This window comes from Sciurus vulgaris (assembly GCF_902686455.1).
Source record: "Sciurus vulgaris genome assembly, chromosome: 7".
Classification (NCBI taxonomy): Eukaryota; Metazoa; Chordata; class Mammalia; order Rodentia; family Sciuridae; genus Sciurus; species Sciurus vulgaris.
The window spans coordinates 120,881,332-120,909,292 of record NC_136467.1 but is presented as its reverse complement, the minus strand read 5'-3'; the positions used below and the strand labels follow the sequence as shown (position 1 = coordinate 120,909,292).

The window sequence follows — 27,961 nt, the reverse complement described above, 5'->3', positions numbered from 1 at the left end:
AAACATGAGGGCTGGGTATGTAGCTCAGTGGTAGAGCACTTGCCTAGCACGTGTGAGGCACTGGGTTCCATCTTCAGCACCACATAAAAATAAATTAATTAATTAAATAAAGGCATTGTGTCCATCTATAACTAAAAAGAATTTAAAAAATTAAAAACAAAAAAATTATAATTAGTAAGACAAGTGAAAAGCTACCCATCTTTTGTTAGATATATATTTTGAAAAAGATTCTTTAGCCAAGTGCGGTGGTACATGACTTTAACCCCAGTTACTCAGAAGGTCAAGGCAGGAACATGTCAAGTACCAGGCCAGTCTGACAAACTAACTCGACCCTGTCTCAAAATAAGAAATAAAAAGGGCCAGGCTCAGTGGTTCATGCCTGTAATTCCAGTGACTTGGGAGAATGAGGCAGGAAGATTGAAAGTCCAAGGCCAGCCTCAGCAACCTAGAAAGACCCAATCTTAATACTAAAAATAAAAAGGGCTGGGGATGTAGCTCATGGGTAAAGCATCCCTGGGTTCAATCTCTAGTACCAAAAAATAAATTAATTAATTAATTAATAAAGGGCTGGAGATATAGTTTAACAGGACTGGGTTGACGGAAAAAGTATAATGTTAATGAAACACAGAATTTTTTTTTGAAACCAAATGTTGTTGTTTTTTTTTTTCTCTCCAGTTATTTCCTCCTTACCAAACCACAAAACAGCTGTTATTTGATAACTGCTTATATCAGGGTGCTTCTTTTTCTCTCTCTGTGACTGAAATCTACTTCCTTTATTTCACACCTTCTTCCCCCTTCCTGACATGAGCAAAGCGTAATAAATAACAAATGTACAAATGTAAAGGTCAATTTTAAAGATACAAGGGCGGGGGGACTGATCAAAAATGGTGATTGACACCACTATCCAAACTTAAGATTCCAAATTCTTGGAGTCCTAAATGATGGGGGTGGAGGGGGAGTGCAAAAAATTGAATGCCGGGTCTCTTATATACCCCTAGTCTCATATGAGAATTTTGTTTTTCTTTGTGGTACTGAGGATTGAACCTAGGGCCTTGTGCATACTACACAAGGAGTTTACCACTGAGTTACATTCCAAGCCCTTGAGAATATTTTTGATCTACAGTTTCACAGTGATTTGATAAAACTTAAATAAGCACATGCACACACATACACAAAACTTCCTTACAACCAATTCTACAGATCCAAACTTCATTTATTCAGCATAATTAAAAAAAAAAAAAAGTACACCGGCTGGAATCTTTCCTCACCACTTATCAGCATCCCAGATAAATGGGCAATATGAGGGTGGGGCCGAACAAAAGTGTAGAGGAGGTGAAACAAAAGCATATAGCCTAGCGTGGCTGATGCGCACTGCACTTCCAATACCATGTCAGTGTTGGCACTTACTCTGAAGACAAGAGTTAACAGGTTGTATGCAAAATGTGATAAGATTTCTATTTTCGAATACTAATTAGCAGTAATAAGGATCTGATGGACTGGCAGGCAGGAAAAGCAAGCAATTGAGAAAGATGTAAGGCTAACTAATTCAAATATGCATTGAAGTTCTGGTACTGGGGCTGGAAAACTAGAATGACGTGAAAGGTTCTATTATAAAGATCAACTGCAGTAGGAATCATAGGAAAAGTCTTAAAAATCTCTTGTCTGGGAGATAATGATGCCCCCAACCAAAATAGGAAAAAGAGAGAAGAATATGGAAAGAAAACGAGTCTCATTTTGGTCAAAGACTACTTATTACGACAATTGTATTTAAATATTTTATTTAAATTTTATTAAATATTTTATTAATATTTTATTAAATATTTTATTAAAATATTTTATTAAAATTCATATTACAAATCTACGGGCTCAAACAATGAGTAAGAATTTGTCACCAAACTCAAGAAGTGAAAAGATCTACTCTGATCCTGATGGAAAAAAAGATTCCAGTATATGGCTCCCAGTCTCACCACTTTCTTCACACAGATCCCAAAATATTTTGGGATATGCATCTCTGTATGCATATGTATTCAATGGAAAAGGCTATAATTCTAATAATTTTGGGAGTATAAATTAATACCATTTCTGTGGCTAAATAGTTAAAATAAGGAAGTGTAAGACACAAACTTAAATAATAACTTAATTATGGCCAGTTCTTTTGGTGCTTGGAATATCAAACACTGTCATACCTCCTCCTGACTACATTTTTGTTAAATAACCAAACCAGGTTGAACCATAATCTCATGCATTATCCACTATGTCACAGAACTGGTTCCTTTTGACTATATTTAAAATATTAATACAATTTTGGAGGTTTCCACAGTTTTACTTCAAGTATAACTGATTTCAATAGAACACCTGCCTGGGTGTTCTAATATATCAGAACTCATTACTTGAACACAATGAGATTATTTCATTAGCGAAAGTATCCAGGAAAAAAAAAGTATCATGACAACAATTCATTGGTTCCTGAGCCACAAAGACCTTGACAACACCAAAAACAGCAAGCACATTCTAAAATGAGACTTAAAAATGGCATCTTCTGTAGGAGGATACTAAGGAACTATTGTTAACATGGTTAGATTCATGATTATGTAAGACAATGAACATATTTTTTGAAGATATACATTGAAGAGAAATGATATTTGGAATTTACTATAAAACACAATTAGCAAGAGCCAGGCGCAGTAGCACATGCTACTCCCAGTGACTTGGGAGACTGCAGCGCAGGAGGATCCCAAGTTCAAAGCCAGCCTCAGCAATTTAGCAAGGACTTAAGCAACTTAGAAAGACCCTATTTGAAAATAAAAAAATAAAAAGGGCTGCAGATGTGGCTTTGTGGTTAAGTGTCCCTGGGTTCAATCCCTGGTAGCAAAACAAAACACAAACAGGGCTAGAGATATAGCTCAGTTGATAGAGTGCCTGCCTTGCAAGCACAAGGCCCTGGGTTCAATCCCTAGTACCACAAAAAAAAAAAAGAAAAAATCCACAAAGAAACAATTAGCAAGGAAAACTGAGATAACTGACACAAATATAGAAAAGTATTAATTATTGAACCTGAGGGGTGAATATATTGGGAAAAAGTTGACTATATTATTCTTTCTGTTTGTTTTAAAATTGTTCATAATGAAAAAAAAAAAAAAAAAAAAAGTAGGCCCCTCTACAGGCTGGGGCAGCACTGGCTAGCTAACACTCTGGCCTTTGGTGGAGCCACTGGGCTACTCATCTTCAACATTCCAAACCAGAACCTTGGAAGAGACCCCAGGTCACTTTCACAGGGAGAAGTCACATCCAACCTCACCCAGGCTATGCCTTCTATGTGCCCCATTTATTTGCATGTGTGCTCATTTTCCATATGAGATGGTTAGGTTTTATATGAAGGGTAGGACCACATTTGAATCCCTGATTTCCACATGAATAGTGCTTTGTACACAGCTACTTTTTTAAACATATGTTGCTAATTTTTATTTTTTATTTTATTTTATTACTGATTTATTGATTTTTGTGGTACTGGAGTTGAACCCAGGAGGACTCTACCACTGAGGTATAGTCCCAGCCCTTTTTATTTTGAGATGAGGTCTCCTAAATTGCCCAGCCGGTTCTCAAATTTGCCATCCTTTCTGTCTCATCCTCTCAAATTGCTGGGATTACAGGCATGTGCCACTGCAACCAGCTAAGGTTTTTGTTTTGTTTTGTTTTGTTTTAAATAAAGATCAGAATGTGTCAAAATGCGTAGAAACATTCCTACTACTACTTATGAGCTCCCTTTTCTAAACCTAATTTATTCTAATTTCTATTGATAAGACACTTCAAACTAACCATACAGATTTTTAAAATCTCAACAAGTTACAGCACTTTAACTCTGGTTTTACTGATATCTGGTCCATGAAGATCATTAGAAGATCTGGATTTGAGATTGGGGATGTAGCTCAGTGACAGGGTACTTGCCTAGCATATATGAGGCCCTACTTCAATCCCCAGCACTGCAAAAAATAAATAAAAAATAAAAAAGATCTGGATTTACCCATCTTTGAGGCTTAATAAAACTGATACTGGTTCACTAATATTAATCACATATTACTACTCAGTATCAGATCATTCCAAACACAGGCATAGTTAAGAAAACTTGAGTGAGAATACCTTTTTTTCTTTTCTTTACTTTTTCAGAGCTAGGGACTGAACCCAGAGCCTGGTACATGCTAGGCAGGCACTCTATCACCGAGCTACATCCCCAACCCCTGAGTAAGAATATCTAAGAGAAGTTACAGACTATGCGAGTTCTCAGAGAGTAAAATGCACAAAAGTCTTTATTTGACTGGGGGGTAGGGGAAGCATACCATTATTGTCTGTTAAGTTAGGTTTATGTTTTTGTGATTTTTAAATTAATCCACCAAAAGGGTCTTCATGAAGAAATAATACAGAATATTTTGTCAGAAGAAATGCCTGTTCCCTCAGTTTCAATTACAGACTGCTATATATTATATCTAAGTCATTATTTTTCATGAAAAACTAGGCAATTATCAACACCCATTTGGCACATAGGATCACATACCAGCAAGAAGAGTAGCTGTTACTTGAGAAAATGACAATAGAGGCTGCTGTCAAAGGCAAAACACAAACTGAAGAAATAGAGTGAATCTTGTACTATTGAATGTTTACAGTGTACCAATGGCATTAACAGGATATCAAGCAGCATTCCACACCACTGTGTGAAGGACACTACATTCAGGGGGTTTAACTTGCCACAGTGTTTCTGTGAAACTGCTCCAAGTTCTCATATTTTACTCATATACAGGAAATAATTCCCAAATGAATTTTATTCTTTCTTCTATCTCTAGACTTTGCACATCACCCCGTGCAAAAGTTATTTATTTAAAATATAACCTAGTGCTCTACTAATACGAAACAGTGCAAAGGTAGCATTTTGGCAAAACTTAAAGAGTTCTAAAAAGCATCCAGACAAGGCACAAGAAAATTAGTATTATAGCCTGATCTTAAAATGTACAAGCCCAATTGTGTGAATTATGCTCAAAAGGGTAAATTTCTGAAAACAGGATTGTTAGATGTCCAAATTCAGGTGAGTTGAATATTTCAATAAAGTGTGCTTTATTTGGGGGGACAACTGATTTGACAGAAGAAATTCTAATTCTCAAAAATGGGTCCAATTTGCTACATGATGAAATGTGAAAAGAGTGCCTTTTTAGGACATCAATTATAATTGTTTTAAAATATTAACAAAGATCTCTTAAAAAGTCATGAACATTATTATTTTTAAGCTAAACCTGAGAACTTAAACTGCCAAAAGTATAATTATTAATTTATCCATGAATTATTTTGTGCATACACTTAAAATCTAAGCAGAATTCTTTATAAAATTGAGGAAAAGGGCTGGGTATAGCTCAGTGCTATGGTGCTTATTAGCATGTCTGAGCCCTGGGTTCAATCCCCACCACTGCCAAAAATGAAACAAGAGTTTGGATCATGGATACCTACCCATTGTTGCTAAAACACAGCAAGGAACTTTCTTCAGTAAGTTAAGTTTTGTGAAAATTCAACTCGACAGCTTTGCTTATAGCCATGTATACTTAAAGAGGTGAACTAGTCTCACTTAGATATGCATGCTCTTTGATGGATAAAATAAAAATATTAGATGTATTCTTGAAAAAGGATTTGGGTGAGTGGGTTTATCTCAGTGTTCTCAGATTATAAACATGGCACTTTGAGTACATAAAAGTATTTGCAAACCTTTTTTTATTCAGATTATGAGTTCTACTTTATTTAAATATTCAAGAAATCATGTAAATTTTAGGTCTGGCTGAACAAATATTGAGTGCCTACCATATAAAAGACTTCCTCTTCACTAGGGTTAAAATCACACAATGTCTTCTGTTTGTAGTATGTGAACTTTTGTTTGAAAAGGAATTGTTACATATAAATCTTTTTCTGTTATTAGAGTTTATCATTGAATGCTGTAACCCAGTTAATTCTACATTGAGTTTTTTTAAAATGAAGATACAAGTTAAGTTCCATTTTTTGGAAATAAAGTTCTACCAAAACTAAATATGTTTTTAGAATTTACTAGCCCAATACTAATTTTAAACCTTCATCATATATCAGCCATATACTCTTTTTTTTTTTTCAAATCAGGGGCACTCAACCACTGAGCCACATCCCCAGCCCTATTTTGTATTTTTATTAGAGACAGCATCTCACTGAGTTGCTTAGTGCCTCGCCATTGCTAAGGCTGGCTCTGAACTTGAGATCCTCCTGCCTCAGCCTCCTGAGCTGTGGTGATTACAGGTGTGAGTCACCATACCAAATGAAAAGTATTGATTTTTAAAAAGACTCAAAATATTGGTGACTGAGGATGTGGTTCAGTGGTTAAATTAAAAAAAAAAAAAAAAAAACTGCCTAACATGTACCAGTCCCTGAGTTCAATCCCTAGCAGTGCCAAGCAAAAAAGAAAGAAAGCATTTACTGCTTTGCTTTTTTTTTTAATGAAAAAAACTTTTTCTACAAAAATTTTTACATTTTCTAACTCTCTTAAATGGCTAACATTTTTTTCTTAGCATTTCTCTCTCTTTTTTTTTTTTTTTTTTTTTTACTTACAAGGAATTGAACTTCCTAATACTAGGAATTAAACTCAGGAGTGCTCTACTACTGAGCTACATCCCCAGCTTTTTTTACTTTGAATTTTGAGACAAGATCTTGCTAATTTGCCCAGGCTGTCCTCAAACTTACAATTCTCTTGCTGCAGCCTCTCAAGTAGCTGGGATTATAGGAATGTACCATCAAAAGCTCACCACCATCCTTTTGATTAATCTGGTCTAAAGAAAAAAAAAAAAAAGACGCAAAACCACCAAAGCTTTTGACCAGTCTTTTCATCTTAGGACTCCCAAAAAGAAGGAAAAAAAAAAAAAACTAAATCACTAATGACAGCACATTTTGGGGAGTATTCTTAGTATAAATCACAATAGAACATTTATTAATAATGTAAAAAAACCAAACATCATCTTGTTCCAGGAGAATGAGATGTATACAAGATGAACCATAGCTAAAGTAAAGCCAACAGGATTAAAAACCAGCTGACTATAATCAAATAAACAAGTAACTAAATCAGAATTCATCAGCATTTGCTTTATAATTATAATCACTAAAATTGGTTTCAAGAGTGTTGTATTTGAAGAGCTGAAGAAATAGCTCCTTTTGGAGAACGCTCGCCTAGCATACGCAAGGACCGCAGTTCAAATCCCCAGCCGCTCAAACGGAAAAAAAAAGTGTTGTATTTGAAAACAAGTATCTCCAACAATTTTCACATGCTTGAAGACATACTGTGCTGATTTGTCTGTAATCAGCAATGTAAATGTAATTCTCCATATTAAAAGAATAAGAGTTCTGGGCACAATGATGCATGCCTGTAATCCCAGCAACTCAAGAGGCCAAGGGAGGAGGATTACAAATTTGAGGACAGTCTTACAATTTAGTGAGACCCTGTTTAAAAAAAAAAAAAAAGAAGAAGAAAGGAGAAAAACAGTATGATCATTTCAAAGATACAGAAAAGACATTTGACAAAAATCCAACACTCACAGCCAAATATAACTAACAGTAAAACAGTATATTACTTCTTAAACTGATAGAACAGAGATGTCCACTCCCACCGTTTCTATTTAAGACTGATTGCACTGGAAGTGCCAGCCAGTACAATAAGGCAAGAATAAGTGAATAGATTGAAAACAGTAAAACTGCTACACTTGAATATGACTTGATTGTTTACATACAAAATCCTACGAAATCTTCAAAAAATAAAAATAAAAATTAGAATAAGTAAATTAGCAACCTGCTGGATACATGGTCAATACACAAAACATATTTTTATATACTAGCAGCAAACAACTGAACAATGAAATTTCAAATATCTATTTACAATAGCATAAGAAATACTAGGGGGTGCTGAGGTTACACCTCAGTGGTAGAGCACTTGCCTAGTACACATGAGGCACTGGGTTTGATCCTCAGCACCACCTAAAAATAAATAAATAAAATATATGTGTACATCTACAACTAAAAAAAATTAAAAAAAAAGAAAGACAAAAAAGAAATACTAGAGCTGGAGTTGTGGCTCAGTGGTAGAGCACTTACCTAGCACTAGGTTCAATTCTCAGCATCACATATAAATAAATTTTTAAAAAGTCTACCAACAACTAAAAAAATTTTGAAAAAAAAAAAGAAATACTAGGAATAGGTAAACAAGCAATATGTAATACCTACACACTAAAATTACAAAATACTGCTGAGAAAAATTAAGGGAGAACTAAACAATGGAAACATACCTTGTCCATGAATCAGGAGCCTCAATATTGTTGTGTCAATTCTCCAAAATGATCTACAGATTCTATACAACTCCAATCACAAGTCTATTAAGCTTTTTTTTTTTTTTTTTTTTTTTTACGGTGCTGGGGATTGAACCCAGGACCTTGTGCTTGCAAGGCAAGCATTCTACCAACTGAGCTATATTCCCAGCCCTTCATTAAGCTTTTCTGTATAAATTGACAAGCTGATTCTAAAATATACATGGAAATGTGAAGAACCTAGAATGTCCAAGGAAATCAGCTACCGTAATCAAAATGGTATGATACTGGTGTAAGGACAAACAAGATCAATGGAGAAACCAAGAAAGAGATTCACCCTTATATATGGTCATTTGATTTTCAAGAAAAGTGTCAAAGTAATCTAAGGGGAAGAAGTTTTTCTACAAACATGCTAAATAGGATACACATTAGGAAAAAAGTTAAACCTCAACTCCACACACATTCATTCAAGATGAATCACAGAACTAAATGTAAAACCTAAACCTACAAAAGTTCCAGAAGAAAACATAGAACATCTTTATGACTTGGGGACAGGCAAAAGTTTCTTAAAGGATCACAGAATACAATTACCATAAAAGAAAAAAGAAAAAAAAAAAAAAAGCCAAATTTGATTTTATCAAAAGTCTAAATGTAGCCGGCTGCGACGGCACATGCCTATAATCCCAGTAGCTTGGGAGGCTGAGACAGGAGGATCACAAGTTCAAAACTAGTCTTAGTAATGGCAAGACACTAAGCAACTCAGTGAGACTCTGTCTCTAAATAAAATACAAAACAGGGTTAGGGATGTGGCTCAGTGTTTGAGTACCCCTGAGTTTAATCCCCACTACCAAAAAAAAAAAAAGAAGAAAGTTTGAATATAGTCAGGCATGGTGGTACATGCCTATAACCCCAGCAACTCAGGAGTCTGAGACAGGAGACTAGCCTCACTAAATTGCTGAGGATGGCCTTGAACATCAATCCTCCTGCCTCAGCCACCTGAGTTGCAGAGATTACAGGTATGCACCAACACACATGGCGATTCATCCAACAATTTTTTAAATGGTTAAAAAAAAAAAATCAACAAACACTTCACAAAGGAAGATACACAAATGATTAAAAAAACAAAATTTTTAACATCATTAATTATCAAGGAAATGCAAATTAAAATTACAGTGAAAGCCAGATGTGGCGGCTCATGCCTATAAATTCCAGCAACTACAGAGGTTGAGGCAGGAGGATCACAAGTTCAAGGTCAGTGTCAGCAACTTAGTGAGATCCTGTCTCAAAGTAAAAAATAAAAAGGGGTTGGGATCTGGGGTTGTGGCTCAGTGGTAAAGTGCTTGCCTATCATGCATGAGGCATGGGTTCAATTCTCAGCATCACATAAAAATAAATAAATGAAATCAAGGTATTATGTGTCCATCTACAACTAAAAATATTAAAAAAAAAAAAAAAAAAGGAGGTGGGAATGCAGCTCAGTAGAGCACCCCCAGGTTCAATCCCCAGTTACACATACACACACACAAAAATTATGCTGAATGAAAGATGCCTTACTTAGATGAGTACTTTCTATATGAGTCGATTTACATGTTTCATTTGTATGGAATAAATAAAACTAATATACAGTAGAAACAAAATCACAACAGTGGCTGCCTGAGGAGCAAAAAGCACAAAAGAACTTTCTGGGAGGATGGTAACATTCTATATCTTGGTAGGGATTTTAAGTTTTACAGGTGAATACAGTTGTAAAAACTTATGGTGTGGTACCCTTCAACTTGTGCCTTTCATTGTACGTCAATTTTATACCCCCCACATATATACCTGTAAATATTAAACTCTAGTTAATGGTATAGAAACAGAAATATTCAGAAGTAAAAAATATTGATATTTACACATACTTTCAAGTTTGGCAAAAACTTAATATGGATAATGAATGGATAGAGGGATAGAAAGATGGATATGTGATAAAGTAAATATAATTAATGATGATTATGGACTCCAGATGATTGATATGCATATATGTATTCATTATAGAACTCTTTCAATCTTTCTGTACTTCTGAATACTTTCATAATAAAAAGTTGCAGAAAATGTTTTTAATTATGAGTTATCACATGGATAGTGTACGCCAGATTAATCAACACTAGTTGCAACTGTTACCACTAATGATTACTATGGTGGTTACTCATAAGTTCTATCTAACCCCACAGCAATCCTACAAGACAAGCAGTATTATTCCCATTTCCTGATGGGAGAACTAACATAAAGATTAAGGAACTAGCTGCAGCCTCATACAGCTACTAAATGATATAGATAGGACTCTTAGCTTGGGTCTGACTCCAAAGAGGCTGCTCTATCTATTATATCACACTACCCTAACATGTACTCCAATGATTTGTCCTAATTGTTATTTTTTTTATAAGGCAGTAGAATAGTATGCTATTGACATGTAGAAATAAATGGGTTAATGGCAAATACTCTGGAAATCCTTTACACTGTCATTCCACTATAGTGAGAGAGGCTATACCATGGCTGTGCTCATCTGGTCTCCTTTCAACAATATCAAGTGTATTTTATGATACTAGACATGAATGCCACAACCATGACACAATTCTTTCAAACTGAATTCTTTACCTCATTTCTCGTTCTTCATGTTGCGCAATAAGGTTGCTATAAAAATTTTCCAGTGTCACCTTGGTCATCGTCACCCTTTCCTTTGTGTGATTACTCATGGACGAGCAAGGTGTTGAGCCTGTCATTGCCATGGCTTCTAGAAACAAAGAAGAGGTTTTAGAATTCACTCTCCTACCTCACTGGCAAAAATGTAAAATGGTATAAGTTTTCCAGAGGACAAACTGGTAACATGTAACAAGTCAGACAAACAGAATATTTGATGAAAATAAGTATATATTAAGATTCTATGACCCAAAAACTCCACCTCTAGGTATAAGAACCAGAGAAACGATCACACGGGTTCTTGAGGGGACAAGCACAGGATGTGCTTTCCAAATAGGGTGTTCATTAGGCCATCATTTGTTAAGGGAGGTTGGAAGCAATTCAGTAAGGAAATAAGTAAATAAAATGCAATGAATGCATACTAGGAAATATGCAACCCAGAAGCAACTCTATTTACTTACAAACCACATGAATATATCTTTATAACATAGTATTACATTTTCAGAAAGAGAAGATAACAATACCATGTACATAAATTAAGAACATAGAGTAAACCAGGTGTGGTGGCACATTCCTGTAATGTCAGTGACTCTCTCAGGATGCTGAGGTAGGAGGATGGAAAGGACACGACTAACCTGGGAAACCTAGTGAGACTCTGTCCCAAAATAAAATAAAAAGGGTTGGGGTGTGGCTCAGTGGTAAAAGGTCTGAGTTTAATCCCTAGAACCACAAAAGAAAAAAAGAACATAAAGTATACTTGCAATATTCTTTGTAATATTGTTTCCTTTATAGGAAAACTTTATTTAACTTGTAAATTCAAATAATCAGCAAACATTTATCAAATACCTTAAGGCTGTGTCAGAGCACACAAATACCTATAGAGCAGTATTTTAGTCACAGTTTTATCAGTAGAAATTGAAAATCTTGAAGAAATTAAGATAGACCCATAAAGATTCAGAAACAAGGGTGTTCAATGCAGCATAACAATGACAAAGAAAAACCAGAAATAATGTGAATATACAACAGAACTGACTGAAAGCTATGAAAAAGCCTAAAATGAAATAATAAGACTATTAAAATATATTCTATTTTGTGGTACAAGGGATTGAATCCAGGAGAATTCTGCCTCTAAGCTAAACCCCATCTTTTTTTTTCCCACTTAAATCTTATTTTGAGACAGGGTTTTCTCTAAATTGAGAAGGCTGGCCTTGAACGTCCATCCTCCTGCCTCAGCCTCCCCAGTAGCTGGGATTATAAGCAGGAGCCAATGAGTAGAAGGACTCAAGGTTTCCCCCCTTAACACTTAGCGGATTTTTAAATTGTTTCGTGGATTAAATTAAGGATTATAAGGACTGTACAAACACTTGCTATTGCTAAGAAAAAAGGCTTAACATTAGCAGTTCTTAAACAAGATACTAAGGCGAAATCGTATTTTTTAAAAATCCCACCAATCACAGTGAAACATACCTTTCAAGCAACTTGGAAGACTGAAGCAAGATGATCACAAATCCAAGGCCAGTCTAGGTAACTCAATAAGACCTTCTCTCGAATAAAAACTAAAAAATAAATAGTGGGGGTAGGCTAGGAATGTAGTTTGTCTTTTTTTTTTTCCCCCCTTCTTCTTGGTACTGGGATTAAACACAGGGTGCCTTACCATTGAACTAAATCCCCAGTTGTCTCATTTTTATTTTAAGATGGGGTCTTGCTAAGTTGCTGAGACTAACCTTGAACTTGTGATCCTCCTGCCTTAGTCTCTGGAGTCACTGGTTACAGGTGTGGACCACCATGCCTGGCAGTGTCAAACATTTTGATTCATTTTGAGGTGCAAAAACAATAAATAAGCCAGGCATGGTGGTGCAGTCCTTTAATTCCAGCAACTTGGGAGGCTGCATCAGGAAGACAGCAATGTTTGGGGCCAGTCTCAGCAAGAAACCCTCAGTAACTTAGGAAGAACCCCATCTCAAAATTAAAAATAAAAAGGACTAGGAGTATAGTTCAGTGGTAGAGTGCCCCTGGGTTCAATTCCCTAGTACTAAAAACAAAACAAAAAAAATCACATATTAGAGAGAGGGAAGAGTAAGGAAGGGAATGGAGGTTGGATATGATCTAAGGAAGTTATTTGTGTGTAATATGCCACAATGAAACTCATTATTCTGTATATTTAAAATGCACTAATATTTTTAAAAGATTTAATATTCAGAGCTACCTTTTTTTTTTAAATGAGAAAGTTTCTACTAATACCAGAGCAAATTCAAATGCTTTTTGAGTATCAGTAGAGGAATTTTTTAAAACCTCTGGTTTATGAAGGTTGGGTGTGGTTCCTTATTTGTCAGTCTGTGCCCCCTCCACCCACAATGAAAACCACATGCACTCTAAAGTGTGTTTGGTAAAGAAAGTTAAAACCAGATCTAAAAACTAAGTCAAAAGCAAGTGAGAGCTGTGTACTTCTCCCTTGTTCGAAAATTTCTGCAGACACCTCACATAAACGTAGTTACATTTTAACAACTGAAATGATTTCAACATAAAAATATGATATCCTCAGAGTATTTAAGTCTAAGACAAACAATGCAATTAATAAATGTGAAATGAGCATGTTAATTATTTTTAGTTGACAATAAAGCTAAAAAAAAGAGTATATTTACTTTAATGAGTATTAAAAAAAAACTGGAAAAAAAATGTTTTGACTCACTTAAGTTACTGGCATTTTAAAAAGATCAACAGGAGTCAGGCTTGATGGCTCACACCTGCAATCCCAGCAACTCTGGAGGCTGAAGCAGGAGGACTGCAAGTTTGAGGCCAGTCTCAGCAATTTAGCAAGGCCCTTTCCAAAATAAAAAACAAAAATGGCTGGGGATGTAGCTCAGTTGTAAAGCACCTCTGGTGTCAATCCCCAGGACCACTAAAAAAAAAAGAAGAAGAAGAAAAAGAAAAACAAAAGGGTCAACAGGATATTAAGTGTACTCAAAGATGCGCATACATCAGGCCAACAAATTCTTTAGGTTGAAAACCTTTACATAAAGTCTCTAATGTAAAGGTGAAAGTTGTACTTCCCTTTCACCTGTCTTCAAATCCTCCTCTTTCTTCTCTTCTTCCACACAACAGATTTAGCCTAATTTTAATAATTTGTAATAAAATCAATTAATATTGCCCAATAGCCACAAGCCACTGGAGTCCTTGCCCTAGTTATTCCATTTTCCTTCAACCCTGAAGAATTAGTGAGTAGTAGGTAGGTGAGAAATCCTTCAGTTTTTAAAAATCCTTGAAAGCATGTGATCCTCATAAAATTCAGGAGCAAGGGCTGCAAACTCAAAAGTTGGTCAAATAAAAACCACCTTATTTTATTCAATCTAGATAGTTTGGCTGGCTGATTTTACAATACTATTACCTCTATAAATGTCAATACTTTACTTCTCACCAATACTTTACTTCTTTGTGACTAACAATACATTATCTCTCAATGGCTAATCAACCTTGAGGCTAAGACTTCTTTAAGTCACTTATATGTCTGATCTCTCTTGAAACCTAAGCCATTGGAAAGCAAACACCATGTCCTATACTTGTTTTAATATTCTTGCCCCATCTCACACACATGCTGTGCACTTAATAAGCACCTTTAAAAAATATTAACTAGGAAAAATATTTATTTCTGATGTCCATTCCTAGGAGATGAGAGTTTGTATGTATGATGAGAGAGGGTTGGGATAGAGTTGGTTTGGTATGCAGAATTGGGAGGCTGGAGTTGTCCCCATGTGAGGGAGCTGCTATCTAATGTTTGGGGTGCAGAGGGGAACCTGTTCTTGTGGTGGTGGTGGTTTTGTGTTTAGGGAAACAATATGTATCAGTGGGCCAAGTGAGTTGAAAGGAAGAGGCAGCATTAGGTCTACTTTACTCCAACCTTCCTTTGTATGTTTTACAGAAAGAACAGTTTCTTCTCGTGTCTTAGGTATCTCAGAATGCAATGGGAAATCTGGTCTATTAGCCATTATGCACATTTTCCGACACAGAATTTCCTCTAACTTCTTATCGACTTTTTCCTTTCCTTAGGCTCTGTTCCTTTTCCACCTCTTCCTTAAGTGCTTTCCCTACATTTTCAGTGATTTTAAAACTATCGGAATCGCAGTATCCTAAAACTAACCAAACCACTCCAAAGTGGGCTTTCGACTTCTCGACCTGGAACAACGGTTCCTGGGTTCTTAAACCCCAGAAGAAGGAAAAGGAGATGAAAAGTGGTGATGACCGAGAACCCAGGGGGAACTGATAGTTGGCAGCGAGCAGACAAAGCTGGCAACATGGAAAGGAGAGCCTGGCTCCCCGCCCCAACTGCACACAAGAAAGAGAAAGGCCAGGGTGGGGAGCCTGAGGCTGGGAAAATGTGGAGAGGACCACAGGAGTCTCGGCAGACAGACAGGGGCTGAGGAGCGGGGCCGGGGGGCTAAAAGGACAGGGCTGTAAAGAGGGCGCCAGCAGGGAGGGGAGAGCCCAGAGGAGTCAAGAAGAAGGGAGATGAAGGAAAAGCCCGGGATGGCGTGGAGACGGCGGCAGCCAACACTCACCAGAGCCCCGGGGAGGCAGGGCTGGCGGCGGACAGCCGCAGGCACCCGCCCGGTCAGCGGTCTCGACGCGCAAACAGAAGCCTCAGTGGCAGCAGTCAGCCAGCCAGAGGAAGGGAGGGGACGCGCGAGGGGCTCTGAGGTAGGCGCCGTGGAGCGGTTTCGGGAGAAGGACAACAGGAAGCGCCCCAACTGCCGGAAAAGACGGCGGCACAGAGGGGCCAAGGCAACCGGTCCCCGGCCGCTGAAAGGAGCTGCCGCGGCGGCTCGGGACTGAGACTGCGCGTGCGCGATTCGCGGGCGACGGGGCCGGGTTGCCGAACTGCGCGTGCGCGGCTCCGCCCCGCCCATCGCTCCTCATCCTTTACCAGGTTGTTCTCTCTGGCGAGGCTCGGGTGTGAGGCTTGGGGCGGTCTCGAGGTGGGCTGGGCTAGGCTGGGGTGAGCTAGACTGGGCTGGGCTGGACTGGGGAAGTTACCCTGGTTTTGTTTTGGATTTTTGCTTTTTGTTTTGAAATAATTGCAGGCGCACAGGAAATTGCAAAATTAATACAGAGAAGTTCCGTATACCCATCACCCACCCATCCTCTCTCAACATCTTACATAAGATACATCATTATCAAAACCAGGAAATTGACATTGGTAAATACAATTAACTGTTTGACAAACCTTACTCGTATATAGCCAGTTTGGTATGTATGCGTGCGGGTGTGTGTGTATGTAATTCTATGAAATATAATCAAACTAATAATAATATAGTTTTCCCCACCCTCCATGATTTCCCATCTTTGTAGCAGTAAGTTGGCCGGAACTCTTGACCCCACCTACTCTTCCTTACATAAGAATTAACGTGCTGTACCTGGGATCAGGTGAGCTTCGTAGGTTTGGGCAATGGCTGCTGCGAGAGTGTCCCACTGTGCACAGAAGAACCTGCTTTTCAATTTTACCCGACTGCTTGTCTATACCAAGGTAAGTCCAAAGTTCACCAGCCCGCAGTCCTTGTGGATTGAGCACAGAGTCCTTAACTCGGAAGTGTCAGCTTCTGGAAGCAAAGATGAGTTAGATCTCTTCCCTGTCTACCTTAAGGGGACAATTTAGGGAGTGATAGAAGTATCTGCTCCGTCATTCACCCACATTTTGTGGTGCTATAGTGCCCCACTGTCCTATAACTGTGATGAGACCCTAGGACTTGGTTTTCTCCTTCGTGGATGTAGGGATCCCAGGCTTCCTTTTCTTAAAGGTGTGAAAAAGACAGACCTTGAGTTGATTGCTGTCATTGTCAAAACCCAGTTTCCTTTTGGGTGGCCTCAGGAAAAAATCACTTTACCTTTCATTCTCTGCCCAGAAGTATCTCTTCCTCAAAGCCACCTTTCAAAATCTTATCCATCCTTAGCCACTTAACAGTCAAAATGTTTACATAGTGCTTTACAGTTTAGGAACAGCTTCCACTCATTCAATCTCACCCGATCATCACAATTCTTAAGCAGGTCCCATAGGGTTAGGTTTTACAGATAAACTAACACTCAGAGCAACTAAGTTATCTGCTTGAACTCTCACTGTTAGTTAAGACTAGTAGCCAAGCAGGGAATCTATTTCTTTACTGCAGATCCAATGCTCTTCTTCCCCTGTTTTCCTTTCTCTAAAACCCAGCTCAAACCTTGCCTCTCCTTAGAAACCTTCCCAGATTCAGAAGAGGAATTTCACTTTCTGTCCTCAATTATCTTATATCGATTTGTCTGTACCCCAACTCTAATAAATATTAATTTTTCCCCCAAATAGCAAGAATATGCTGATCTCCTTGCATGATCCCAAGAGATGAAATTTTGTCAAGGCTCCAAAAATTACAGTGGGGTGTTATTGTTTTCAGTACTGGGAATTAAATCCAGGGTTACTCAACCACTGAGCTACATCCTCAGCCATTTTTTGAGATAGGGTCTCAGATAAATTGCAGAGGCTAGAGCTGAACTTGCAATCTTCTCAGCCTCCCAAGTTGCTAGGAATCATTATTCTTTTTGCCACCCAAGCAACTGAACCCCTTTCTTATTATCAAAGGAGTTGGGGTGTAGCTCAATGGTAGAATATCCCTCTTCTCATCATCAGAACTGAAAATTACATATATCCTCTCTCCTAGACTTCCTGGCAGATAGGGAGAGGGCACAAAATCTAGGTGCTACTCATCGCTTAACCTACCTTAGACTGTGAGTTGGAAACTTGGATGATCTAACCTGTGCTTGTCTCACTCTCATCCTGGTATTGTGAGATCTTGCCTTTATTTTAAATTTTGATGTTTTGTTCATCATAAATTTTTGCATTTTTATTTTTTTTAAATCTTGCATTGAAATATTACTTATCTTGATTACACTGAGCTTTTTTCTCCCCCTTGTCTTAAATCTTATAACTAAGATACAGAGTTAGTTTTGCTTACCTGTTCATCTCATCCCTGCCCAGGCCCTGGAAAGATCACTCAGTTCATTCTGGTGAGGGTGGTGGATGCTTCGTATAGATTTCAAAGTTGATGTGGCCATGGCACTCAACATGTCAACTGTTGTCAACAGTGTTATCAGCCACATCACCTTCAAGATCTGGGCCCAGGAGTGGGGACAGCAGTTTCTTCATCAGACTAAATCATCAATGTGATTTTTAGGCCTTGTTCTTGCATCCTTTTAACACTGCGCCTGGCTCTCTGGTTGCTCATGGAATTTGGTACACAACCCTGTATCCTTTATTTTTTCTCTTTTCAATTTCTTCCTTTATTAAAAAAAAAATCAGTACTGGAAATGGAAACAAGGGGTACTCCACCACTGAACTATTCCCTCCCCTTTTTATTTTTTAGATGGTCTCCCTAAGTTGCCTAGCATGCCCACTAACTTGTTGTCCTGCCTCAGCCCCCTGAGTAGCTGGGATTATAGGCATGCACCTGGCTTCAATATCTTTGTTTAAAAGTCCTTTTCTGCATAAATTGGTCAGAGTTAGTTTGTATAATTTGCACTTAATAACTCTAACCAGTGCAATAGTCTCTTGTTATCCTTGTCCAAGGGCTTCTGAATATAAAAATGTATAACATTGCTGTAATTTTATTCATTGTATAGGTTATGTGGTAAAGTCACTGGCACTTCATGACATCATTTTAATCACGAGGAGTTAAAGCCATAGACCCAAAAGACTATGGATAGAATCTTACCACTTTAAATTTGCTGCAAAGGCCAGGTACAGTGGCAAAACCTTTAACTCAGGAGGCTGAAGCAGGAGGATAGCAAGTTTGAGGCCAGTCTAGGTAACATAATAAGACCCTGCCTTAAAATAAGAAATAAAAAGGAATGGAGATGTAGCTCACTGGTAGAGCACCCCTGGACCAATCCCCAATATTACAATCAACCGATCAATATAATTGCCACAAAAGAGGTGAAGATGTAGCTCAGTGGTAGAGCACTGGCTAGCATGTATAAGGCCCTGAATTGAATCCCCAGTACTACAAAACAAAAGTCTGATGCATTCACACATGCCTGTAACACCAGTGACTCAGGAGGCTGAGGCAGGAGGATCACAAGTTTGAGACCAACCTGGATAATTTGGTGAGACCCTGTCTCAAAATAAAAATTTTAAAAAGTGTTAGGGATGTAGCTCAGTGATGGAGTACCCCCTGGGTTCAATCCCCAGTACCGCAAAACCATTGCCACAAAATACCAGAGAAAACCTTGATATTATTTGAACAAAAAGGACTGGTACTCATCAGAAGTTTTGTCATTTTAAAATGCATCTCCTTGTGAGTAACAGGTAACTGGATTTACAGTGGCTTAAACAAATAAGGCTTCATTTGTTGTGCATACAAGAATTCTGGAGGTATATAGCTCAGTGATGTCCGGGTTGTCTTCTCTATAATTCTCTTGCTTTTTGCCTACTTGACACAAGTTGGCAGCCCCAGCTCCAGGCATCGTGTCTTCATTCAAGATACACAACTTGTATCTTTACAATTGAACCTTTCACTTTAACTAAGAGAGTAAGAACTTCACAGAAAGTGTTTTTTGTTCTCTGCAATGGAATCAGGCAGGAAGACAGGGATTGGGAATAAATATTCAATTATCTGGCCAATAATTTCTGCTATGATAGTATATATTACTTTGCTCATCTCTCTTTTTTTTTTTTTTGTGGTGCTGGGGATTGAACTCAGGGCCTTGTGCTTGCAAGGCAAGCACTCAACCAACTGAGCTATATCTATATCCCCGGTCCTGCTCATCTCTTTTAATATAACTTATTTATTTGAAGAACTGACATATAGCAGAACCCTTACTGTCTTCTGGTTAATGAGAACACTGACCAGAGACAATACCTATATATTATTATTATATATTGTCTCTGCCCTCAATATCATTCACCTGATCCAGGCTTCTCATTTTTTGTTTTGTTTTGGGGATATATTTTTGTTTTTTGTTTTGTTGTTTTGTTGTTGTTTGTACTGGGGATTGAACCCAGGGGCGCTTAACCACTGAGCCACATCCCTAGCCCTATTTTGTATTTTATTTAGAGACAGGGTCTCACTAAATTGCTGAGGCTGGATTTGAACTTGTCATCCTCCTGCCTCAGCCTCCCAAGTGACTGGGATTACAGGCCTGCACCACCGCGCCCAGCCAGTCTTCTCAGTTTTATAACAGGTTTCTCAGAAACTCTTGGGGGAAAAAAATACAGTGCTCTAGCATACGAAATTATTCTTCACATATGGGACTTCAGTTATTCAGTTAGCATTTTTCATCTTGCTGTTTTCCTCAGTTTCTGACCCACTAGCCTTTCCTTTTTCTTTAAACTTTGTCCAAATCATTCTTTGCCTAAGGGAATCACTTATGGGTGCATCACCAGCTATAACTCAGCCTCTTGGCGAGAACCACAGCCCTCATAAGGACAAGCTGTTTTACCCCATGGCGGTGTGTGCCCCACCCACTGGTGGAAATGGCAGCAATTGACTATGAATGTTCCTCCCGTAGAAGGACAGAAAATGGGCTTGATACACGCTAGCCCAGTGCTTTTTAAACTTGATGTGCACACAGTCCCCTGGAATTTGGTTAAAATGTAGATTCTAGGGCTAGGAGTGCAGCTTAGCCCACAAGCAGGAGGTCTTGGGTTTGATCCCCCAGTACCACTACCACCACCACAACAACAAATGCAGACTTGAGTTCACATGATCCGGGGTAGAGCCAAGTTTCTGCCTTCCAAACAAGGCCCCAAGTGATGCTAATGCTGCTGGCGCACATTCCATGCTCGGAGTAGCAAGGAACTTGAACATGCATTTCAGTGAAAAATAGAAAGGGGAAGGTGCCCATGATCCTGTAGGGTTATGCTATGAGATAGATAGGGCACATTTAAGGAAACATTCACTCTTAGTAAGGGCCACCCCTGCACTCAGATACAGCCCTGAGAGTGAGGGAATCCTTACATTGAACATCCTGGGACCCTTATTCACCTCACCCTCACCCCAACCCTGGGAACATACCCATCAAGTAGTTACATTTTGGTGGGTTTGTCCACTGGTCCTGGGGATTGAACTCAGGGCCTCATGCTTGCAAAGCACATGCTTTCCCACTGAACTACATTCCAAGTACTACTGTGTTTTTGTTTGGTTTGGTTCGTTTTGGTACTGGGGATTGAACCCAGGGGCACTCTACCACTGAGCCACATCCTTGCCCAGACCTTTTTATTTTTTATTTTAAGGCAGGGGCTTGGGGCTGGGGAGATAGCTCAGTTGGTAGAGTACTTGCCTTGTAAGCACAAGGCCCTGGGTTCGATCCCCAGCACCCCAAAAAAAAAAAAAAAAAAAAAAAAAAAAAAAAGACAGGGGCTTGCTAAATTGCTGATGCTGGCCTCAAATTTACATACCTCCTGCTTCAGTCTCTAAAGTAGCTGGGAGTAGAGGCGGGCGGCACTGTGCTTGGCTCCAGACTGCTTTCAAATACACACTTCACACATGGGATCAGACTGTATGGTTACAGTACTATATTATTCTTACTTGTTCACTTACATGTAATTGTGATGTTTTAAGTCCTTAAACTTTGATCATTTAATAACACAAACTATTTTAATAATTCTGTTCCTCAAAAATAATGCATATTCACTTTCTCTGAGTATAGAAATTATGAAAAGTTACTATTTTCTTTGTGATGGGCTGACAGATCTGACTCCATGAGAATGTCATAGCCCAGACTCTAAGGGAAATGACTAAACAGGCTCCATGTTGCTCTGAGACTCGATGTTATGTAGGAAATAAGCTTCTCCCATGGGAACACCCCACCTCTGTACCCATCTTCAGTTACTTAGTGTGACATGTTTAACAATACAGAATGATAATTCCTATGTAAAGAAAAATTGCTCTCGATTCCTATTGCTCCTAAACAATGTACCATGTGAACAGTGATTGTGTGGATGTTAGTAACCATTCTTTGGTTTGTACCTAGGTAAGGGTCATTTTGACCCACTTCTCCCTCTGTTGATGATCTCATGATGTTAGTTTATAATTTCAAATCATAGCAACAGAACTTATGATTGATGTGATTTTTGGTATAAGAACCCCTACAACCCTGTGGTTGGGGCTGTTCTCCTAATAGCCATTTTTTGGGGCATTATGTGAGACAGTCAGCTGGCCAGCTTAATAAAGACTCTCAAATTTGGACTTCTCTGTTCTTAAGTTGCGCCCCATAACATTCTTCCTTATACTTTTCTGCACTCTCTAGGTTTTCCACATTGGTTCCATATAACTTTTTATTTAGTTTTTATTTTTATCAGAGTAACACATGTACAGACTTGAAGAAATCAAGTGATCTTCAAAACTTATGGTGAACAGCACTTTCCTGCCCTACTGGCTCCCATCAGATTTACTCAGCAGACTCTGCTGTTTTCAACGCTTTTAGTTATTTCTTCTGCTTTTTACCTCCTTGTTTCTAAATAACACTAGACAGCTATATCTTAAATTTTTATTTTAGATCTTTCTAAATTTCCTTGATGGAGTTGAGGATTTAATTCACACCGTAAGTTCCATACAACTTCTTCCACTACTGCCATCCCCCTTAAATCGATGTTCAGTTTTTATAATGGAACCAACTTACTATCTTGTACCATTTTTTGTTTCTCCTGGAATTAACAATTGCCTCATTTTTTCCCCCTTGCCTAGCTTTTTGAGGTTTGTTTTTATTTTTTATTTAAGTACTGGGGATTGAACCCAGGAATGCTTTACTAAGTTTATATCCCTAGTCCTTTTTTATTTTGACACAGGGGTCTCACTAAGTTGCTTAGGGCCTCACTGAACTGCTGAGAATGGCCTTGAATTTGTAATCCTCCTGCCTCAGCCTCCCAAATCTCTGGGATTATAGATGGGTGCCACTGTGCCTGGCCCTAGTTTTGTTTCTGAATGTCTATCACTGATTAATCTGCAAGCTCTCTGCAAAAACTGAAATGTCTCAGATTATGGTCAAACTCACAATCTGTTAGCTCCATTTTTTCTCTCTAGGGTCATCCTTCTAGGAACCCCCTTGTATTAGGATTCTCCAGAGAACCCCCACAGATGCCCCAAACCAGGGATAGTATGGAATGCTTCATTCAATGTTTTTTCATACACATATATACCTATGACAGTTTAATTTATAAATTAGGAACAGTAAGAGACTAACAACAAGCCAGGCATGGCGGTACACACCTGTAATCCTGTCTCAAGAGGCTGAGACAGGAGGATGGAGAGTTTGAAGCTAGCTTGGGCGATTTAGTGAGACTTGGCCTCAAAATGATATTTCAAAAAGGGACTGGGGCTGTTGCTCAGAGATAGAGTGCTCGTCTAGCATGTGTGAGACCCTTGGTCCACACACACAGACACACACACACAGACACACAGAGAGATTGACAAAAATAATAAAATTGAATAATTATAATAATATATTAAAAATATGTGATTATGAGCTGGGGATATAGCTCAGTTAGTAGAGTGCTTGCCTTGCAAGCACAAGGCCCTGGGTTCAATCCCCAGCACCGAAAAAAAAAAATGTGACTATGTTCTTTTTCCCTCAGAATATGGAATTTTCAATTTAATATTTTCTAACTGGCATTGACTGTGGATAAGTGAAACCACCAAAAGTGAAATGGAGGATAAAAGGGGACTTCTATATAGAGATGATATAAAGTATATTTAAAAATATGGAGGGCAGACTGGAAAAGCAGACAAGAGTTGAACTTGCAGTTTGAAGTCTGAAATCCACAGGATAGGCCAGTCAGCTGGACACTCAGTCAGATTTCTGTTGGCCTGGCCTTTTTTTTTTTTTTTTTGGTTTTGGGGATTGAACCCAGGGATACTTTGATTTACCAATGAGCCACTGAGCTACATATCCAGTCCTTTTTATTTTTTATTTATTTATTTTTTTTGCAGTGCTAGGGATTGAACCCAGGGCATTGTGCTTGCAAGGCAAGCACTCTACAACTGAGCTATCTCCCCAGCCCTATTTTTTTCTTGAGACAGGGTTTTGCTAGTCTGTCCTCAAATTTGTGATCCTCCTGCTTCCGCCTCTTGAGTCACTGGAATTACAGGTATCCTCTACCAAGACTGGCTTACATTGCCCTCTTAAGGTACAGTTCTCTCTTCTCAGACACAAATGGCCAACAAATATATGAAAATATGTTCAACATCTCTCACAATCAGGGAAATGCAAATTACACTGCACTAAGATTTCATCTCCAGTCAGAATGGCAGTTATTGAGAACACAAACAATAATAAAAACTGGCGAGGATGTGAGGAAAAGGTGCACTCATACATTGGTGGGACTGCAGATTAGCACAGCCACTCTGGAAAGCAGTGTGGAGATTCCTCCAAAAACTAGGAATGGAACCACCATGTGGCCCAGCCATCCCACTCCTTGGTACTTATCCAGAAGAACTAAAATCAACATGACTATAGCAATACAGATGCTTCAATATTTATAGCAGCACAATTCACAGTAGCCAAATTATGGAATCAGCCCAGATGTCCATCAATAGATGAATGGGGGCCAGGGTTGTGACTCAGTAATAGAGCTCTTGCCTAGCACGTGTGAGGCACCGGGTTCGATCCTCAGCACCACAAAAATAAATAAAAGGTATTATGTCCATCTAGAACTAAAAAACATTTTAAAAAACAGATGAATGGATCGGGAAAATGTGGTAAATTTATATAAAGGCATTTTGTTCAGCCCTAAATAACAGTGAAATAATGGCATTTGCCCAGAAGTGGATGGAAATGGAGAACATCATGCTAAGAGAAATAAACCAGACTCAGAAAATCAAGGGTCAATTTTTTTTTTTTTTAGTACCAGGGATTGTACTGAAGGGCGCTTGACCACTGAGCCATATCTCCAGCACCCCCCCCCGCCTTTTTTTTTTGAGACACAGTCTCACTAGATTACTTACAGTTGCTGAGGCTGGCTTCAAACCTGCGAGCCTGCCTCCACCTCCCAAACCCTAGGATTACAGGTATGTGCCAGCACACCTGGCTCAAATGTGGAAACTAGATCAAAAAGAAGGACAGAAGGCAGTGGGGGATTGGATATCATAAATACGTAGGGGAAGATCAGTGGAGTAGAGAGGTAGAGAGGAAGGATGGAAAAAGAGAGGAAATATGATTAAATTTAATAAAATCATGTTATACGTATATAAATGGATACCAAAGGGAGTTTCACCTTTATGTAGAAAGTACCAATCAAAAATAAATAGAGGGGCTGGGGTTGTAACCCAGTGGCAGAGCCTAGCACATGTGAGGCACTAGGTTTGATCCTCAGCACCACATGAAAATAAATAAATGTATCCATCCACAACTAAAAATGTATTTTAAAATAAATAAATAAATAGAGGAGTTGGGAGTCAGCAAGCAGAAGGCTGTCAACGAGAGCAATGCCTAAATCAAAGGAACCTGTTTTCCTCAAGCTCATCGGGCAGTGATTCTGACAGTGAAGTTGAGAAAAAGCTAAAGAGGAAAAAGCAAGTCGCTCCAGAAAAACCTGTAAAGAAGCAAAAGACTGTCATCTTCCAAGCAGAGCAGTAGCAGCAGAGGTGACAACATGCTTCATATCGGGATTGAGGTACATCAGTGTTGGGATTCTAAAGGGAGAGAGTATTGGATGGATCCAGAGGTAAAGGCAAGAAAAGGCATTTCTTTAAATCCTGAGCAATGGAACCAGCTGAAGGAACAGATTTCTGACATTGATGATGCAGTAAGAAAACTGTAAAATTTGAGCCATATAAAACCTGTACTGTTCTGGTCGTTTTAATCTGTCTTTTTACATTGGCTTTTGTTTTCTAAATGTGGTTTACCAAGCTATTGTATATTTGGATTGCAGAGCAATTTGTAAGATGAATACTATTTTTAATGTGCATTATTAAAAATGTTCTGAGTGAAGCAAATGGTCAACTTTATTAAGGAGGATTGCTTTGTGCCCACCACCTAGTGTAAAATTAAATCAAGTAATTACAAAAAATAAATAAATGTGCACACCTGTAGTTGCAGCAACGCAGGAGGCTGAGGCAGAAGGATCCCAAGTTAGAGGCCAACCTGGGCCACTTAGTGAGACCCTGTCTCAAGATAAAAAATAAAAAGGACTGTGGATATAGCTGAATGAATAGCACCCCTGGGCTCAATACCCAGTATTGCAAGTAAATAAATGAATAAAAATTTATCTTCATAACAGAACAACATCTGGACTAATGTTTGACCAGGCACTATAGCCTAGTCAAGTTGAAAACAACGTTAACCATCACACAATTCATCTTCCTAAATAATCCTTCCCCGCTTCTTAGTGTCCCCCTTACTAAATCTTGTGGTCTTCCCTTTAAATATCAACTATAGGACTGGGGTTGTAGCTCAGTGGCTGAGCACTTGCCTAGCATGTGTGAGGCACTGGGTTTGATCCTCAGCACCACGTAAAATAAAGGTATTTAAAAAAATGTTGACTGAAAGTTATAGTTGATATATATATATATAAAGGCCCATTGCTTTTTTTTTTTTTTTAGTTGTAGATGGACACAATACCTTTATTTTATTTATTTATTTTTATGTGGTACTGAGGATCGAACCCAGTGCCTCACACATGCTAGGCAAGCGCTCTACCACTCACTGAGTTACAACCTCAGCCCAATTTTCAATAAATATTTTCCCAATGTATTAAAACGATCAATCAGGAAGGGTGCTAGAATAGACAAAATGTAAAAGTAAAGCCTACAGGGTTGGGCTGGGGTTGTGGTTCTCAGTGGTAGAGTGCTTGCCTACCATGTAGGAGGTACTAGGTTCAGTCCTCAGCACCACATAAAAATAAATAAACAAATGTATTGTGTCCATCTACAATTTTAAAAAATTAAAAAAAAAAAAAAAAAAAAAAACTACAGGGTGGATGAGAGAGTCAATGGGCATCTCCTGTACCAGTGACCTTCTCATCTCCGTTTCTTTCCCACTGCCTTAGGAGAAGGGGAGACACCATTACTCCGTGGTAACTGCCAGTAACCAAGCCTGGCCAGGAGGGAGAACTTGTCTGCAGTGCCAGTCCTTCTGGGAAGCATCAGTAGAATTAGCTGGGCCTGCAACAACTGTCTGACTTGTCATTTTTAGCCTAATGTTTAGATTACAAACCTGAAAACTTCAAAGTGCTTTCTTTAAAGCACTAAATGCAAAAAAAAAAAAAAAAAGTTTTTCACACTACTTCTTGGTTTCAGACTTACAGACATGCCAACAAAATGCATGATCATGTATTTCATATAAGCTTTGATCATATATTTCTGCCAGTTTAGAACTTTATGGGGTTGGGGGGGGGGTGGATACCAGGGATTGAACTCAGGGGACTCAACCACTGAACCACATCCCTAGCCCTATTTTGTAGTTTATTCAGAGACAGGGTCTCACTGAGTTGCTTTAGCTCCTTGCTTTTGCTGAGGCTGGCTTTGAACTCTTGATCCTCCTGCCTCTGCCTCCCAAGCCGCTGGGATTACAAGCATGCACCACCATGCCTGGCTCAGCTTAGAACTTTAAAACAATTTTTTAAAATATTTTTTTCTAGTTGTAGATGGACATAATAACTTTATTTATTTACTTACTTTTATGTGGTGCTGATTGAAACCAGTGCCTCAAAGTGCTAGGCAAGTGCTGTACTACTGAGTCACAACTCCAGCCCCTAGAAATTTTAAAATTTTCTTCAAACTACATGCTTAATGGTGAAGCCAAAATAATTGAGAAATCTTAAGAAATACAGATTTTTAATTAATGTTTTCTAAGCCATATGGAGATTCCTAAGAAAACTTGGAATGGACCTGTAAACTCAAGGACCAGGGCTGGTAGCCAAACAAAAGTGGACAAAAATGACGGAAGCAAGCTTTATTGGAATTTGGCTTTCGGTGGAAATTCCCAGC

The 27,961-nt window shown here is 38.5% G+C and overlaps 1 protein-coding gene, 1 long non-coding RNA gene and 1 pseudogene across 8 annotated transcripts in view; 2 read left to right on the top strand and 1 right to left on the bottom strand.

Annotated features, from left to right (window-relative positions):
* STK38 (serine/threonine kinase 38) overlaps positions 1 to 15,857 on the bottom strand; it is a 49,484-nt gene extending 33,627 nt beyond the window's left edge. The window contains exons 1-2 of one of the 4 annotated variants that reach the window (XM_079148774.1): positions 15,575 to 15,857; positions 10,980 to 11,115 (exon numbers count right to left, since the gene is read on the bottom strand). In XM_079148774.1, the coding sequence (XP_079004900.1) occupies positions 10,980 to 11,110 (131 nt within the window). In that variant the 5' untranslated portion in view covers positions 11,111 to 11,115; positions 15,575 to 15,857. Of the gene's footprint in view, positions 1 to 10,979; positions 11,116 to 12,488; positions 12,864 to 15,574 lie in introns of those variants that run through there. The other 3 variants (XM_079148775.1, XM_079148776.1, XM_079148777.1) reach the window with 3 other exon arrangements.
* Positions 15,858 to 15,936: 79 nt separating this feature from the next.
* Positions 15,937 to 21,275, top strand: LOC306666603. Of its 3 annotated transcripts, XR_013765349.1 has the most exons (5): positions 15,937 to 15,991; positions 16,097 to 16,212; positions 16,365 to 16,539; positions 17,350 to 17,416; positions 18,019 to 21,275. It is a non-coding gene; the product is annotated as an uncharacterized lncRNA (long non-coding RNA). The 3 variants fall into 3 exon arrangements; XR_013765350.1 differs by lacking the exon at positions 15,937 to 15,991 and having other exon boundaries at positions 16,007 to 16,212; XR_013765351.1 differs by lacking the exon at positions 15,937 to 15,991 and having other exon boundaries at positions 16,007 to 16,262.
* Positions 21,276 to 25,459: 4,184 nt separating this feature from the next.
* LOC306666602 (activated RNA polymerase II transcriptional coactivator p15-like) lies at positions 25,460 to 26,575 on the top strand (annotated as a pseudogene). The gene has a single exon. The product of its transcript is annotated as an activated RNA polymerase II transcriptional coactivator p15-like (transcript).
* Positions 26,576 to 27,961: the final 1,386 nt, after the last annotated feature.